Source organism: Leopardus geoffroyi, chromosome E3 (assembly GCF_018350155.1).
Source record: "Leopardus geoffroyi isolate Oge1 chromosome E3, O.geoffroyi_Oge1_pat1.0, whole genome shotgun sequence".
NCBI classification, from domain to species: domain Eukaryota; kingdom Metazoa; phylum Chordata; class Mammalia; order Carnivora; family Felidae; genus Leopardus; species Leopardus geoffroyi.
In genome coordinates this window covers 441,404-458,732 of record NC_059340.1, presented here as the reverse complement: position 1 = coordinate 458,732, position 17,329 = coordinate 441,404, and the positions used below count along the sequence as shown (strand labels likewise).

Below are 17,329 nucleotides of genomic sequence, written 5' to 3'. Positions count from 1 at the left end.
ACACCCGGGGCAGTTTGTTTCTCCTTTGGGCAGCTCCGGCTTTTCCCGGGAGGACCGCCGGTCCCTGGCCCCGAGTGCTGGTGCTTCCCAGCTGCCCACCTGTTGGGAGCCTGGGTCCCGCCGCCAGGCCGCCCAGCTCGTGACCCACCCTTCCACCTCAGCCTCCGAAGCACCCTTCCACCCCGCCTCCCTGGCCCTGGGTGCCCCTGTGCCCACCCTGGGAAGTGGCCCGTGGAGCAGCTGATTGGTTTAGCAGCCGTGGAAAGAAAGCACACGTGTCCCCAGCCCACGGAGCCCCGGTGGCGGTGTCTACAGACAGGCCGCTGCGTTCTCCCCTCCCACGTGCTTGGAGCGGGGTCTGCGGTTATGAGGACACCGGCTGCCTGGATCTTGTGACCGGTCCGTGGGCCCTCTGGTTTAAAATAAGCGAGATGCCTTTGACCCTGGAGAACACGCCCGCCTTGCGAGGTGATGGGGAGGGGGAGGGCAGCAGAGTTCCTGGGTCGTGTCCCTGGCTGTGGACGTGGCCTGCAGAAGGGCAGCTGGGAAGGGGGGCCCTCTTCACTGTAAGCTTTCACACCGGGGTCACCCGGCCCTGTGAGGATAGCGCAGGGCCGCTCAGGGCTTCTGAGACCCGCGTCCCTCCGGGATTACCACTGCCACGGGCTGCAGAATGCCGAATCTTGTTCCTCAGGGGCTCAAACCACCTGCTCTACAGACGGGCCTGAGAACCAAGGAGCCCTGACTGGTGTGTGGGGGGGAGGAATCCCAGGGGACTGCTTGGAGGAGGTGAGGACGTTAGTGTTCAGGTGGGAGATAGACGAGGCTGTGGGGCTCCACAAACCTCAGGTGGCTGGGCGAGGATGCCCCACGTTGCTCCCGAGTAGTCGGGGCCAGAGGGCAGACTTGCTCGCCCACTGCCTGGCCGGCTGGCAGGGAGGCTGCACTGACCCAGGCTGAACCTCAGACGGACTCCTGCCGGCTGGCTTCTCTGCGCCTCCCCTCAACCCTGCCGCCCGCCACAGCTCCCCCCGCACCACCCCCCAGCCTGCCCCGGAGCCGGATGCCCAGCCCTGGCTGCCGGCATGAAATCCTTGAAGAAAGATCTAGAATCTGAGTCTCAGGAGACAGGCTCTTGGAGGTGACTCCCCTTGGCTCCCAGGCACTGTTTCTGAGCCCGTCGTGCAGAGGTGGTGATGAGGTTTCCAGCCCAGGCTTGGTTACCATGTGGGACGGGTCCTGACCTGGAGCCTTCTCTGCCCGTTCTCTGTCTCTGGTTGATCTGCCGTAAGTATCAGCAGCTGCTTCTGGGGTGTCCTCCCCACTACTGGGCCCCCAGGCCGAGGAGACCAGGGCACTGCCGATGTCTGTCCACACGGGGCATTGGCGCCTCTCCTCTCCCGTGGTCTTTGCCCAGTGGCAAGCAAGGGATTGGCTTTCTTACCTGCGCTCCGACCACGGCCTGAGGCCGGCAGGGGGCTGACCTGGCATTGACCCTCTGTGTGTTTGTTGAAAAGCAACAGCCGGAAGGCCCCAGCTGTTCGGCACCCACCCCATGTTGCTGCCACCTCTTGAGGCAGGGACTGCGCCTGCCTTGTTCTCCACGGTCTCCCGGTGGGTGAGTCAGACTGGGTGTGGTGCTCGAACCTCCCTGGGGCTGCTCATCCTCGCCCAGAGGTGCCCAGCAGGAGCCGGGGTTGATGGGGCTCTCAGTCGGGTGGCCCCTGGAGCCTCCGCTACCCCCTGGGGGTTCTTGGTGCCCTCCGAGGACGGATGGCTGCACGTGTCCTCTGTGGTGCAGCCAGGCTTCCATCCGGGGGGCTGCGGGTGCTGCATCTAAAAAGTCATTGTCAAACCCAAGGTCCCTAGATTGTTTTCTGTGTTATCTTCTAAAAGTGTTAAAAAAATTAAAAAAAAATTTTTTTACATTTATTTATTTTTGAGAGACAGAGCACAAGTCGGGGAGGGGCAGAGAGACGGGGAGACACAGAATCCGAAGCGGTTTCCAGGCTCTGAGCTGTCAGCACAGAGACCAACGTGGGGCTCGAACTCACAAACCGTGAGACTATGACCTGAGCCAAAGTCAGACCGCTTAACTGACTGAGCCACTCAGGTGCCCCTAAAAACATTTTTTTTAACGTGTATTTATTTTTGAGAGAGACAGAGTGTGAGCAGGGGAGGGGCAGAGAGAGAGAGGGAGACACAGAATCCGAAGCAGGCTCCAGGCTCCGAGCTGCCAGCACAGAGCCCGACGTGGGGCTCAAACCCGTGAACGGTGAGATCATGACTGAGCCGAAGTCGGACGCTCAACCGAATGAGCCACCCAGGCGCCCCTGTGTTTTGTGATTAGATCTATGATCCATCTCGAGTTAGTTCTTGTAAAGGAAGTAAAGTCTGGGTCTAGACTCAGCGTGTGGACATCTTCTTGTTCCAGCTCAGTGTTGGGGAGACTGTCTTCGCTCCTTTCTCAAAGGTCGGTTGGCTGTATTCGGGGCGTTCTATTTCTGGGCTCTCCATTCCGTTCCCGGGGTCTATTATTTGCCTGTACTCTTGCCAACACCACACCGTCTCAATTATTACAGCAGCCCTCTGGCAGGTCCTGACGTCCGGCAGTCCACGCTCAGACTTCAATTCTGTGCAGGCTGTTCGGCATCATTTGCTTCGATGTGTGAACCGTAGGATCGGTGTGTTGATCTCTACAAAATGACTTGTTGGGATTTTTATTGGAATTGAATCTGCAGATCAAGTGGGGATCCGGTTGGCAATTTGTATTTGTTACTTAATTTTTTTTTCATCCGAGTTTTGTAGTTGTCCTCACATCGATCTCATGCATATTTTGTTAGGTTTATGCCTGAGTATTTCATTTTGGGGGGTGCTACTGGAAATGGTGTTGTGCTTTTCATTTCACATTTCACTGTTTCATTGCTGGTATGTGAGAAAGTGACCGGCTTTTGTATATTAAGCTTGTATCTTGCCACCGTATCTTGAGATATTGGTCTGTGATTTAACTTTTTTTGTAAGGCCTTTGTCTGGTTTTGGTGTTAGGCTAATACTGCCCTTGTAGAACGAGTGAGAAACTTTCCTCTGCTTCGGTTTTCTGGAAGACATGGTTGGGAATTGGTATAATTTCTTCCTTAAATATTTGACAGAATTCACTAATGAGCCCTCTGGGCTTGCGGGCTGTTACGGAAAATTAATAATTATTGATTCAGTTTCTTGCATATATTATCTATTCTTGTCCGTTTTGGTGGGTAATGTCTTTCAAAAAACTGGTCTCTTTCATCTAGGTTTTCACACTGTGGTGTTCGCAGCATTCCTTTATCAGACTCTTAGTGTCTCTGGGACCTGCGGGGTACCACCCTCCTCTTCCCTCACTTCTGTTTGCTCTCTCCCCTCTCTCTCTCAGCCTCACTAGAGGATTGTACGTTTCTATTCATCTTTGCAAAGAGCCAGCTTTGGTTTTGTCGATTTTCTCTGTTCACTTCCTATTTTATTTTTATTTTCATTTCATTAAAAAAAAATTTTAATGTTTATTTTTGAGAGAGAGAGAGAGACAGAGCATGAGCGGGGAGGGGCAGAGAGGGAGGGAGACACAGAATCGGAAGCAGGCTCCAGGCTCCGAGCTGTCAGCACAGAGCCGGACGCGGGGCTCGGACCCACGGACCGTGAGATCGTGACCTGAGCCGAAGTCGGATGCTCAGCCGACTGAGCCCCCCAGGCTCCCCTCCACAGATTTTAATAAGCTGCATTTTCATTTGTGTTTAGTTAAAGATACTTCTGGTTTCTCTTGAGCCTTCTTCTTTGACCTATGTGTTATTCAGTGTGTTTTTCAACCTGCAAATATTAGGACTTTCAAGCTCTCTTTTTGTTACTAATTTCTGGTTTAATTCCGCTGTGGCCCAGGAGGAGACACTGTGTACCATAGTCTTTTAAATGTGTTCAGGTGTATTCTGCGGTCCAGGATGTGGTCCATCGTGGTAAACTCCTGCGAACTTGAGAAGGATGTGTGTTCTGCTGTGTTTGAGAAGGAGTCCTGTAAACGTGAGCCGCGTCTGCTTAGCCGATGGTGCTTCTCAGCTCAGCTGCGTCCTCGCTGGTTTTCTGCCTGTGGAGCTGCCGGTAACTCACAAAGGGGTGTTGAAACGCTCCAGTCTAATTTGGGATTGTTTGTTTCTCCTTGCAGTTCTGTCAGACTCGTTTTGCGAGATGTTTTCTATTTAGCAGACCTGTAACGGACGCCCGTGTTCCGCGCAGAGGTGCGTCTGCAATGCCCTCGCCTGGTCCATAATTAGTCATTTATTTAACCGGTCCCCAGCCGTCAGGTGTTACAGATTGCCGTGACTGCAGACAGCGCGGTCCCCAGCGGCCCAGTGGGCGCACCGCACCTCGTGTGTTTAAGTGTGCCTCCAGAGTGAGCGCAGGAGGGAATAGAACCTCAGCCGCCCTGCGGGGTCAGAGGGCACATTCTTAAGAGAAAAGCTCCCCGGCCTCAGCCTACACCTGCGGGCGCCGGTCTCCATCAAGGTGCCTTCTGACGCGGCAGCTCCGCTCGGCCGGGGCCTCTGGGGGCGCGATGGACGGCAGGGCTGGGGCTGTGCACTGGCGATTCTGGGCTGGAGATCCTGGCCCCCACCCCTTCCCCCGAGGCCCGGCCCCCGTCCCCCGTCCCGGGTGCTGCGGACACACTCCCCACCGGAGTCCCGGGCACGTGTTCGTGCGCCCCTCTCCAGGGCCCGGCGTTTGTGCGTGGGGAACCGCTGCAGACGAGGTGGCACCGGGCCCCCGGGGCAGAGGCTCCCGTGCCCCTGGTGCTCCAGCACCGTGTCTCCAGACGACACGGCCACGCCTGAGTTATCACTGTTTACAGAGGATTATTTGGAAACTTGCAGTGGATGGAGAAACATAGTGAGCTCTCACCCAAACAGTGGAGAGGCCTAAACACAGCCCGGGGCCACTGTCACTCGGGCTGTGACAGGCAGCATAAAGCAGGATGTGGGCACCAGAGCTTTGCCTGCGGGTCCCGGGCGCTTGCTTGCCTGGGTGACACTGGCCAAGTCCAAACAGCCGGACAGAAGTTCTCCCGTGGCCGAGGCGGCAGGCTTGGGTCCTTCTGAGCCACTTCTGAAGGGGACGGACCAGACATCCCGTCTCTGGCATCACTTTGGAGCCAGGAAAACACCCTCGTGTGCACCAGGACGTGCTTTCTACAGCCTGGGCGGTCTTTGTTCTCGCGTTCTGTTCACGTCACTCACGCCTCCCCTCTGTTCTTCGTGGTACGCGGACGTGCGCTTCTGTGCACGCCCGCGGCCGGTGCACGGCCGGGGGGCTGCCTTCTGCTCTTTGGACATTGCCAACCGGAGGTGTCGCACGTCCCCCTCCCACATCCGCGTCCCCTCCGTGCTTCTGAAAGTTTGCCGTTTGTCCGAGTGAGTCGTTTAAAGAAGTAGAGATCCAGAAATGTTGGAAGCACTGATGCGGTTTGCTTTCCTTCTTACTGGAGGCAACCCTGTGGCCCGTGTCCTGGGGCTCCCTGCGTAAATCCCGGGGATGCCCTCCACCCGCCAGGGTTTGCCAGATGCAGCACCGCGGGTTGCTGGAGCTGGGGAGGGGGCGTCCGCGTGGGACCCTGTCTCAGTCCCACCCCGCTGCGTCCCGGCACCGGAAGGAGGCCGGGTGCGTGGGGCCACACGCAGGTCTGGCTGCTGGGTGCCTCCTCCCAGGCCCGTCCTGCTCAGGGAGGCCTCGCTCTGAGAACTGGCGTGGCCCGTTTGCTTCTGCAGCTTCGTGAGGCTGGCGAAGACGGGGGTGCGACGTGCCCCGGCTGGCTTCATCCCCAGGGGACCCTGAGACCCGCGTGGGCATCTCAGCAGGGCCGTGTGCGGGGGGATCTGGAGCCGGCAGAAATGGTCACGGGAGCTCCTGATGGCGGGGCTCATTCTGCTAAGTGCTTCACGAGTGGTTACATGCCCCGTGGCCTGTGAGCATGCCGCCCACCCATTCTCCGGGTGGGTTAAGTCCTTGGAGAGTCTCCCCCTGGTGTCTCTCCAGGTGAGTTGAGGAGTGGCACCGGGTTCCTGGGTTGCCATCAGAGAAGCGGTTGTCACAGGACGACCCCCCCCCCCCGCCCCGCTGTGATGAAGTCCCACGTGTGTGGCTCCCCACGGCGGGTGCAGGGGCGGGCTGGGGCACCCAGACGGCGCAGGGGCAGGAATCCGTGGCCTCCTGGGGATGGTGGCCAAACGGAGAGCCTGTGGTCTGACCAGGGTGGAAATGGCCTGAGCTCTTGCTTTGTGAGAACACAGGCCCCATGTAGCTAGAGCTAACTTTTTTTTTTTTTTAAAGAAAAGCCAAAAACTTCAGTTTTTATAACTCTGTCAATTTTTAAACGTTGGGAGCTAACTTTGAACGTGCAGCTAACATTGGCACGTGAAGAAACAGTTAAGTGTGGAACGATCAATAAACACTAAGGAGGTTAAATGGTAACCAAGGGCCTGCCCCCTCCAGAGAGGCCAGGCCCCGACGGCTTTACGGGAGAGTCCTGTCCAACGTCAACAGATCGTTCTCCTTTTACCAGTGGCTGCAGAGAACGGAAAGTCAGGAGAGCCGCCCAGCTCATTGTACGAGGACAGTCTAACCTGCATCCCGGCACGTGGTGTGGGCAGTATGAGAAAACGAATAAGAAGCCGTATAAAAACTATAGGTGTAGGGGCACCGGGGTGGCTCAGTCGGTTAAGCGTCCAAGTTCAGCTCAGGTCATGATCTCATGGGTCATGAGTTCGAGCCCCGCGTCGGGCTCCGCTGACCGCCCCGAGCCTGGAGCTGCTTCGGATTCTGTGTCTCCCTCTCTCTGCCCCTCCCCCACTCGTTCTGTCTCTCTCTGTCTCTCTCTCTCTCTCAAAAATAAATAAACATTAGGGGCGCCTGGGTGGCGCAGTCGGTTAAGCGTCCGACTTCAGCCAGGTCACGATCTCGCGGTCCGGGAGTTCGAGCCCCGTGTCAGGCTCTGGGCTGATGGCTCGGAGCCTGGAGCCTGTTTCCAATTCTGTGTCTCCCTCTCTCTCTGCCCCTCCCCCGTTCATGCTCTGTCTCTCTCTGTCTCAAAAATGAATAAAACATTAAAAAAAAAAATTAAAAAAAAATAATAAATAAATAAACATTAAAAAAAATTATGGTGTAGTATATGTTCTGTGAACGTGGATGCAAAAACCCTAAGTAGCCAAACAGATCCAACTTGATTTTTGAAAGCCACACATCCAGATCAAGTAGGGTTTATCTGGTTTTCAAAAACGGTTTGGGCTCAGAACACGGTCCATGTGTTGCCACATTGATAGATCCCAGGAAAAAGATCTGTGTGGTAGATCACGTAGGTGTGGGAAAGGAATTTCTTTTTTTTTTTTTTTTTTCAACGTTTATTTATTTTTTTTTGGGACAGAGAGAGACAGAGCATGAACGGGGGAGGGGCAGAGAGAGAGGGAGACACAGAATCGGAAGCAGGCTCCAGGCTCTGAGCCATCAGCCCAGAGCCCGACGCGGGGCTCGAACTCACGGACCGCGAGATCGTGACCTGGCTGAAGTCGGACGCTTAACCGACTGCGCCACCCAGGCGCCCCGGGAAAGGAATTTCATACAGCGCAGCACCTGTTATAAAAATTCTTAGCAAACTAGTCCCAGGAGGAAAATGTTTTAATTTAGTAAAGGTCACACATGCCCATCGCAGACAAGCATCCTGACGTTAAGGGACTTGGCTTCTGTGCCGGATCACCTGGTTTGCAGTCTTGCACTCCCACTTTCTGGCTGTGTGACCCCAAGCAAGTTCCTTACCCTCTCTGTGCCTCAGTCCTCCTCTCACCACAACGGGGATGACGGTGATAAATGCCACAAGGTTGTAGTGAGAAGGGCCTGAGCCGAGATTTCACCCCAGCAGGGTGAATGCGCCCTCCTCCTCCTGGGAGAGACAGACAGAGGGGGTTCCTGCCCACACCCCCAGGGGTCACCGCCCAGGGTTTGTTTTCTGCTCGATAGAGGAAGAGATGGGGGCTGGCCTGAGGTGACAGTGACGTGACAAAGGGACTCCTCACACCCGGGAAGTGTCTGGTGGCCCCCAGCCGGCTTGGTTTCATCCTGCAAAGTCTTATTTTCAGGGTCGAGACGAGTAACTCCGCAGGAGCTCGTGTTCTACATACTGACTTGCGTTTGGACTGTTTGGACTGTGTATGGGGTTTAGACTGAAAACAGACAAAAACCCGAGGTTTTCTATGTCGTGGGGCTTAGCTGTGGCACGTTTACATGGCTTTATGTGGTGGGGATGAGCTCCCGAGGTGGGCCAGGAGCTCTTCCCTGAAATACCTTAAGTCGGGGTTCATTGGTGGCATTCTGACCTCAAGGCTGGGACCTCATTTTGAACTTGTCTTTGAAAACATGACTTCACGTGAACCCCCTTCCCCCGCAAGAGAGTCAGGCTTGGGGGTAGGGTCACCCCCCTGCAAGGGAGTCAGGAGTGAGGGGGAGGGTCACCCCCCAGGGTGTCAGGCGTGGGGGGGAGGGCACCCCCCAGGGAGTCAGGCGTCGGGGGGGGGGGGAGGGTCACCCCACCCCCTAGGGCGTCAGGCGTGACAGGTGGTCTAGGCTTTGAAGTTGATGCCCGCTGATGCCTGTGGCCTTGTCGCTGGAACCAGGGAGAGTGCAGCTCTCAGGATGTGGCTCTCTCCGGGACTCAGTTTTCCCTCCTGGGAACTGGGCACCCGGTGGGATCCAGGTGGCAGCCAGGTGTGCCTGGAAGGGCAAGTGTGACCGTAGGCGGGGGGGGGGGGGGTGATGCCCTGTGGTCCGTGCAGGGTCCTGGCTGGCATCCAGCCTTCCTGCCCTGGGAACATCTCCAGGAGGCCAGACCTCGGTGTGGACCCACCCCACGAGTCGGGGCCTGGCGCCTGGCCAGAGAGAGCAGACTCCCCCGCCCTGTTGTTGTTCTGTGCGTCCTCTGCAGCATGAGCGAGTGGGACCTTGACGGGGTGGTCAGCCTTACTGCATCCCAAACCAGCTGCGTGACTGTGGGTGAGTCACTTAGCCTTTCTGAACCTTGATATTCCTGTCGGTAGAGTGGGGACAGTGATGGGAGCCAATGTCTTTCCATGCTTGTGAGGTTCAAATGGGAGAAGCTTAATGAGGCTTTGTTTTGGGTTGAGGGTACTGGGCTCCGCCTGAGGAATCTAGATCGATAGCCACCATTTTCAGTGAACGGCTTCAGGAAGCAGGGACTTTTGTTAGAAGACCCACACCATGTTCTAGTTGATCTCCTGTCTTGGAGCTGCCTTAACAGACAGCTCGTTCTCCATCTATCTTTCCTTCCTTCCATCCATCCATCCACCCCCCCCCATTCACCACCCACCCACCCATCCATCCATCCACCCACCCATCCACCCATCTACCCACTCGCCATCCACCAGCCCACCTCTGTCCTTCCATCCATAGCAAAGACCTGCTCTGAGTCAGACCTGGGCTGGCCAATGTGTGTCAGACTGCAGTGAGGTGGTCTTCATTCTCAGAACTCACAGTCCGCTGGGGGATATGGGGTCAGGAAACCATCAACAGCAGGGGGAGGAGGGTGAGAGCTGAGCAGCCCAGGGAAGGAGGGGCACCAGGACAAGGAGTAAGTCAGGTGGGAACTTCCATGGGCTCTGGTCTCTGAGCCGTAAACCCCCCCAGGACCTGGGACCCAGCACTCCGCAGGCCCTGAGCATCAGGGGCCAGGCCCGGGTGTGGCTGGGGTCCAAGTCTGCCCATTCCCTGGCCACCACCCTGCCCCAGCTCCCTGTCAGCGGTGCTCTGCTCCGCGTCCCAGCACCCGGCACGGATGGAGGCAGGAGGCCATCAAGGGGTCCGTGGACTTGGTTGGGAAAGCCGCCGTCCAACAGTCACCAGCCCACTAAGGCTGGCGTTTCCCTCCGTTGTGCGCCTGAGCGGTGCCTGGGATGTGTTTCCGCACCCATCCTGGCTGTTGCAGATTGTCTCAAAAGAGGCTCATGCTCGTGGCTCCCTCACCATCGGGTGCTCCCTAGGCCCCTGCTCGCTGTGATGCAGGCAGGTGTGCGAGTGCCTGGGCCAGTCTGCTGCAGACCGCTTGTCTGAGTGTTTGGATCACTGTCTCCGTATCGTTGACTTCGCTGGTTTTTCTATTTATTCTGCTTTTCTGGAAGGCGTGCATAAACACAGCTAGAAGCCGAAGACATCCACGGCACAGCGGGCCTGAGAACCAACCTTGGCCTAAAGTTGACAGAAACCATCGGTACCAATAAGTAGTCATAATTAAAACAAAATGAATAGATAATGCCTCTGCCCCCATCACTCCTGGTCAAACCCTGAGGGCCCCTTCGCTGCCCTCGAGCGAGGTGAGTTCACCTGCTTCTGGCGAGAGGTGCCCGCGGGGCCACGTGGACACGGGGCCAAGACCAGCAGGCACCCCTTCGTCAGCTGCTCCCCGCTGTTGAGGGAGTGGCGACCACTCTGGCCTGGGGACCTCTCAGGAGCCAGAGGACCCCACCGTCGGGCCAAGATCGGGGGAGGGCAGAGTGTGCTTGTGGCCTCCCCGGGGCTGGCGGCCAGGACCCTCTGCCCCCTGCTCTCTGAGGGCACTTCCTGAGACCGGGAAGGCCCCGTGCCCCCGAACACACTGGGAGGCCTCGCTTAGCCCCGGGCGCCCCACAGAGCCCTGCACAGGAAGGCAGGGGTGTGGCCTGGCCTCACCTCTTCCCAGCTGCTGACCTTGGCAGAGTTACTTAGTGTCTCTGGTTTCCTTGTCTGGACGAGACGGCCGCAGGTCTGACCTCGGAGCAGGCGGGCGGATGGAGGGCTCCCGGCCAGCGTCCTTGGGGAGTGAGGGCTGTAACCTCTTCACGTTTCTGTGTCTCCACGGCCGCGAGGGCTGTGTCCCCGGGCCTGGCTCAGGCCCCCACCCAGGAGTTGCCAAGCCCAGTTCCGGAGCCTGGCGGGGGCCGCGGCAGGACCCGGTGTCAGACGCTGAGATGCAGGCGACGGCTTCAGTAAAGGTTTCCAGAGGTCGCTTACAGATTAGAATAGAAAACCGTTTCTCTTTTCATCGGAGCCTTTTAATGCCATTAAGTGCTAAGAGGCAGGAGGGATTGGGTCTTGTTTGAGAGGACGCAGAGGTGGGGAAGGAGGGGGGCCTCTCGGCGTCCGTCCCGCACACGGCCTGTGTTCCAGCCTTGGTGACGGGCTGGGGGGCTCTGGGGGCGTTAGCTTCTTCTGAGGGAAAAGGGGGAGGGCGGCCCTTTTTGGTGCGTGGGGCTGGGCTCTCCGGCCTCGCTGTTCACAGATTGGGAGTCATCGCTGCTTCTGTACCTGGGGAGGCGCCTGTGTGGTCAGCGGGGCGCTGGCCTGGCCTCGGCAGGACGGCCGCTAGGGGATTCTCTATCTGGACACACGTCACGAAGCACAGGACAAAAACTCGAGTTACCGCTGTTACTTCTGTGTGAACGACAAAGGCACCAAATCGAGACAGACTTTTCCATGGGCTCGTCCGCGTGGAATGGAAGTCCAGGCCGCGTGTGGGGTGGGCGGTGGGTTGCGGCCCTGCCCTGGGGCTTGACCGCTGTCCCAAGCACCTGCCCCGGCTGGGTGGTGACGGGTCCCGGGGTTGGCTTGATTACTCATGGCATTTGGGAAAATGTTTTACCATTACCGTCGAGAATTTTTTTAAAAACGAGGCAGGAATAGTAGAATCGTTTCTTCAACATCTGCTCACTTTGAGATCCCTGATGCTGTGGTTTTGAAGCAATGCGGTTTGGACAACTGACCAGACCCTTTAACGTTTCCTGGATCCTAGAGACAGCGGAGCACAAGGCCGTTGGGATCTCTGGTTTCGCGCTTGCCCCTGGGGGGTCGTGTCCAACTCCCGCGAGTTCCTCTGAGGTTCACTCCACCTGACCAGTCGGGTGAAGGTTTCCCGTTCAGCGGGGGAAGAGGAGGCAGGCCCCCCCTGAGCCCTGCCGAGTGCCCTGACCACACAGGGGCCCCAGCTGCCCGATTCTCCTTCGGGACCCCGTGGGTGGGTGGGCGCGGTCTCCTGGGCGTGGCCATTGCATTTGGGGAGCGAGGCTGACCTCTGACACTGCATTCTGGATGCAGTCCCGCAGAGATGAGAGTCCCATGCTCCACCTCCCCCCTGCCTGTGTCCTGCCCGTTCGGTCCATCCGACAGCCACATTTAGGAAACTTTTTTTTTTTTTTTTTTTTCAACGTTTATTTATTTTTGGGACAGAGAGAGACAGAGCATGAACGGGGGAGGGTCAGAGAGAGGGAGACACAGAATCGGAAGCAGGCTCCAGGCTCTGAGCCATCAGCCCAGAGCCCGACGCGGGGCTCGAACTCACGGACCGCGAGATGGTGACCTGGCTGAAGTCGGACGCTTCACCGACTGCGCCACCCAGGCGCCCCCGCATTTAGGAAACTTAACGGCCAGGCCGCCCTTTGGCATGGCCCGCGGGTCAGGCTCCGGTGGCCGGCCAGGCCGCGTAGAGGCCCTGGTTCCTGCCTCGGGGATCTCGGGACGCCCCTTGAGGGAAGCGTGCAGAAGAACGCAGGCCCACAGGACGTGTCCGGGCGGACTCCCGTTTCCTGACGCGAGGAACAGCCAGGGTCTGCTGTCAGCTTGTTTTTGTGTCTGATGCAATGTGTGCGGTGTGATTCCGTTTCTGTGGAGACCCAGACCGAGAACCCCGTGGATCCCGGCACGGACACGGTCTGGAGGCTGGGAGCTGTTGCCCGGACGGCAGGGCCACGAAGGGTCATGATTGCCTCTGAAGGCAGGTTTTTCCGTTTCCCCGGGTGACCGGAGCTGGTTGCTCCGCGTGAGGTGAGGGGTGGGGGGGGCGGGGTCCGTGCCCCGCGCTGCCGCAGCCCCCACATGCCGTGCGTGTTCTCTTGCAGCGACATATTTGACGCCATGTTCCCCGTCACGCACATCGCCGGGGAGACCGTCATCCAGCAAGGTATGTTTCCTGCTTCCCCGAGCCAGGGCGCCGGGCCGCGGGCTTCCCGTGAGCACAAGGCCCGCCCGCCCGCGAGAGAAGTCACGGCTCTCTGCACGCCAACCCCACGTCTCCGTAACGTTCCACCAGCGAAGCTGGACCCTGAGACGGGCCAGGCGGGGACCACGGGGGCCCCACCACACACAGAGCATGGGGGGCCGCGCGAGGGGAGCGTGCCCCTGTGGGTCAACCCTCGTGTCGCGCGTACGAGTTTTATTTAACAAACCAGAAACAGCCGGCGAGACCCAGGGACCTTGGCCTCTGTGAAGCTGGGGCAGGTCCAGCTTCCAGGGGGACGGAAGCGTGGCCCCCGGTGCCCTTCGCGGTGTGCACAGCGTGTTTCTCTCCTTACAGGGGACGAAGGAGATAACTTCTACGTGATCGACCAAGGAGAAGTGGACGTGAGTATCTCTTCCCTGCCTGGTCCGCGGTCCGGTCAGCCCAGGTGCGCGTTTCATCCGAAGGCCGGCGTAACGCACCTGAGCGTGACACGAGTAAGAGGGTGTGCGTGCACGGACGGTGGTCCCCAGGGTCCCCAGCGCTTCGCAAAGCGGGCAGGGAGCCGAGTGTTTACAGACCCCAAGGCCCTGGACAGCCTTCCTCCTGTTCCCGCTCACCTTCCTCTGTCCACCTTGCTGGTCCTGGGGCTAAGGGAGCCCCCCACCCATTGTGGACCTGTTGGGTGTGGCACAGACACACCCCTGCAGCCACCCCCCCCCCCCCCACTCAAGTGGTGAGGGCATCTGTCCCTCCCTGGGTCCCCAGGCTGCCGTCCACACGGGGCCTGGCAGACAGCGTCTCCAGGAAAGCCTTCGAATGGGCTTCTCTCTGACTCAGGCCCAAATCCTTTATGTGACCAGACGATGGGCCCCCGCCCGCCCCCCCCCCAGCGGCTCTGTCTTGCTTCCTGGGGTCCTGCTTCTTGGGGCCTGCTCCCCCCCCAGCGGTGCCCTCTTGGTTCCTGGGGTCCCGCTTCTTGGGGCCTGCTCACCCCGCCCCGAGCAGTGCCCTCTCGCTTCCTGGGGTCCCGCTTCTTGGGGTGCGCGCCCCCCCCCCAGCGGTGCCCTCTTGGTTCCTGGGGTCCCGCTTCTTGGGGCCTGCTCACCCCGCCCCGAGCAGTGCCCTCTCGCTTCCTGGGGTCCCGCTTCTTGGGGTCCGCGCCCCCCCCCCCCAGCGGTGCCCTCTTGCTTCCTGGGGCCTGCTGGCGCTGTGCAGCCTCTGCCAGGACCCCCGCTGCCCCTCTTGCTGCCGCTTCTCCATTGGCCTCCCTGGGACGTCCCTCCTCCGCACGCGCACCTGGCCCCATGGCTCTCTGTGGCCGAGCAGCCTCCTTCCTGTGACTCAGCTCAGCTCGTGGTTACACACCCATGGCCAGGTTACACAGCAGGGCTAGGATGCTCGGTGTCTCCATGCCTCCCCCTGCACCGCGCTCCCTGCCCACGAGGGGCCCCCGCCTCCCCCGCCCGGCTCCTCGACCCTGTTCTCCGTCAGGAGCCCCCCCCCCACCCCCACCCCAGCCTCTCCTCACCTTGCTCGCATTTTTGGTCAGATGTTTCCGGAGCCCTGCTGTGTGCTGAGAACGCACTTGGGGGCACGTGGCCCCTGCCCTCAGGGTTTGCCGGTCACGAGGGAGACGGCGGTGCACAGCACAGACCTCTGGGTCTTTCCTCTTTTCCATCGGTTCCTCGCAAACTCCTCTGCATCCTCGAGACCCCGCCCACCCAAGCCCGGCTGCCCCTCAGTCCAGGCAGAGCCACACCCAGCTCCTCTCTTGGGCCGCTGCGCTGATGACGCAGGACCTTCCCTGCCACACAGGGAGCCCGACCCAGACCCAGATCTTGGCTCCTGCTTCTCCTCCCCTGGGATGTTCTTTCCTCTTCTGTGTGCGCTGGAGCTCGTGAATCTTCTAATTCGATCTGGAGACGTCTTCAAAGGGTGACTCGAGTCGTGCCACCACGGCTCAGGCAGCAACGAGAGCAAACCCTGGGACTTCTGGGCACACCCGGGTGTTGCTGGGCTGAGCGGGTGCGGGACGCGGGGGACCTTCTCCCAGAGTTCTTGCATTTCTCTTCAGGAGCCTGGAGGGCCCACAGCAGGGTCTCGTGAGATGCTCCTCCCTGGCCTGTGCGGGAAGGCAGCAGACGGTCAGACACCCCCCAGGCTTGGGCCTGAGAGCCGAGGCCTTGTACTGACCACTGTGTCCGTGTCCTCGAAGGACACAGAGCTCACAGACCAAAGGGAGCAGTCCTCCTGATGTGGCCTCGCACAGCCCGTTGTGGGGTCAGGAGGAGGCTCTGTGGATGTGGTCCCTCTTTCTACACTCCCCCCCCCACCAACCCCGCTAATCTGCCCTCTCTGGGCCACTGCGGCCACTGCCCTGGACAGACCCCATCCCTGCCCCCTCCTGCCCGCACCCCCCCGCCCAGCATTCCACCCCCAGCTCTGATGCAGAGAATGCACCTGGCAGGAAGCGCTTGAAGGTGTGAGAGGCGGGTGCCCACCAGGACCTGCCCCCTGACAGAGGGTCCCCTAAACAGCTCGTGGGCCCTGCCGCCCCGGATGATGGTGCCCCTGACGCTCAGCGTCTTAGCGTGGGCTGTTCCCTCCTCACACCCACCGTTACATCTGTCCGAGGGCTCTGAGGTCCCACAGGATAGCGTCTCCTTCCACTGCCCCCGGCCCCTTCGTAAGTGGGACGTGACGGGGAAGAGGCAGCTGAGAATCGGCTGGCTTGGCCTGCCCTTCCTGACAGGGACCCTCCACACCCCCAGGGGAGGTCCCAGAGCCCGGCCCCAGGGCCCCTTGGGGTGGGGTAGGGGCCGACAGGCAGTCCCCAGCCTCCCTATGACGCGCCAGGGGTCATAGCTGGCTTTTCTTTAGGCCAGGGACCCGCGGAGGCGGTTTGGGGAGGGAAGAAATGAGGTCACCTTCTTGCAAGCTGGTTCCCCAAATACGTTGTCTGGGCGGGGTCCGGCCCCGGCCTCAGAAGTTCAGGTACAAAGGTGTCTTTAAGGTGCCCGCCGCACCCAGGCTCCTGGAGCAGGATGTCTGGGCACCGTGGGTGGATGCCCGCGTCCGGACAGAGTCTCTGGTTTGGGCCAGGCAGTGCCTTGTAGGGGTCCCTCTGTCAGGCCCTTCGGGTCCCCAGCTGGGCGGGCGCCGTCCTGTGATGTGGGACCCACCGGGCGGCACAGCAGTGTGGTTGAAAGCCACATGTGAGGGAATCAAAACGGCTCAGTCAGGAATCTGGGATGTCAGCTGGCCGGGGTGCGGTATGGAGCACGGGGTATCGTGATTACTGCCACCACGCTCCCGGCGTGGAATCACACAGATTCTCTGTGGCCCTGGCACCACGCTGAACGTGCCCATTTCTGTGAGCCGCCCTCCAGGGCACAGGGGAGTGGCCTGGCCTGGCTGACCCGGCCCCGGGGTCGCCGAGCCTGGCTGTGCGGCCTCACGAGGGGAGGGGGGCCCACTAAGTCTGGAAGCCCCGAGGGCGACCCCCGCCCCCCCCCCCCACCCCCGGGCCCTCTTCCTGGCTGGGCTCGGCACCCTGAACACCTTCCCGTTCTGCGGCGTGGATGCTGCCCTGGGCCCTGCGGCGCCCTGGGGGGATGGCCAGGTGGCCGGTGCCCAAAACACCAGGTTCGGCTTCAATTATGGTTTTCGAGAGACACCACAGCATGTGTTGCCAAGAGCTGTAATCCATTTTTCTGAGTTTAAAAATATCTCCCAATTTGTTTTATTCGTGGAACATAGCGTTTCTACTTAAAAGGATACTCCACTGCCGATTTTAGGGCTCAGGAACGTAGTTCTGTCTGAGGCCTGGCTCCTCCCTAATCCTGGGAGGCTTTCGTTATTTTCGGACCCTCTTTGTGCCGGGACCGCCCCCACCCCCACCCCCAGGCTCCTGCCCCACCCGGTTCCCTCCGGTTCCCAGCCTCCAGGGGAGGCCTCTGAGCTGCGTCTCCCCCCCCCCCCCCCCCCCCCCGGACAGGGCACCCCGGGGCATGGTCACTTGTTATTCAGCGTTTGCCTGGTGCTCTGTTTTTTTAAAGTTGGTAAAATACACACAACATGAAATTTGCCATCTTAACCAGTTTCAAGCCTACAGCTCAGGGGCACCGAGCACATTCACGCTGCTGTGCGGCTGCCCCACCTTCCGGCTCCAGAACGTCCCATCTCCCCACACGGAGACTCTGTCCCCTTACGCACGGACCGACCCCCACCCGCTCCTCCAGCCCCGGCCCCACCGTCTCCTCTGTGTCCGTGAGACTGACGACCCCG

At 59.6% G+C, this 17,329-nt stretch overlaps 1 protein-coding gene across 2 annotated transcripts in view; it reads left to right on the top strand.

Annotated features, from left to right (window-relative positions):
- Positions 1-17,329, top strand: part of PRKAR1B (protein kinase cAMP-dependent type I regulatory subunit beta) — a 107,203-nt gene that overhangs the window by 58,278 nt on the left and 31,596 nt on the right. For both annotated transcript variants that reach the window (XM_045460704.1, XM_045460703.1), the window contains exons 5-6: positions 12,942-13,003; positions 13,397-13,443. In XM_045460704.1, coding sequence (XP_045316660.1) covers positions 12,942-13,003; positions 13,397-13,443 — 109 coding nt within the window. The remainder of the gene's footprint in view (positions 1-12,941; positions 13,004-13,396; positions 13,444-17,329) is intronic.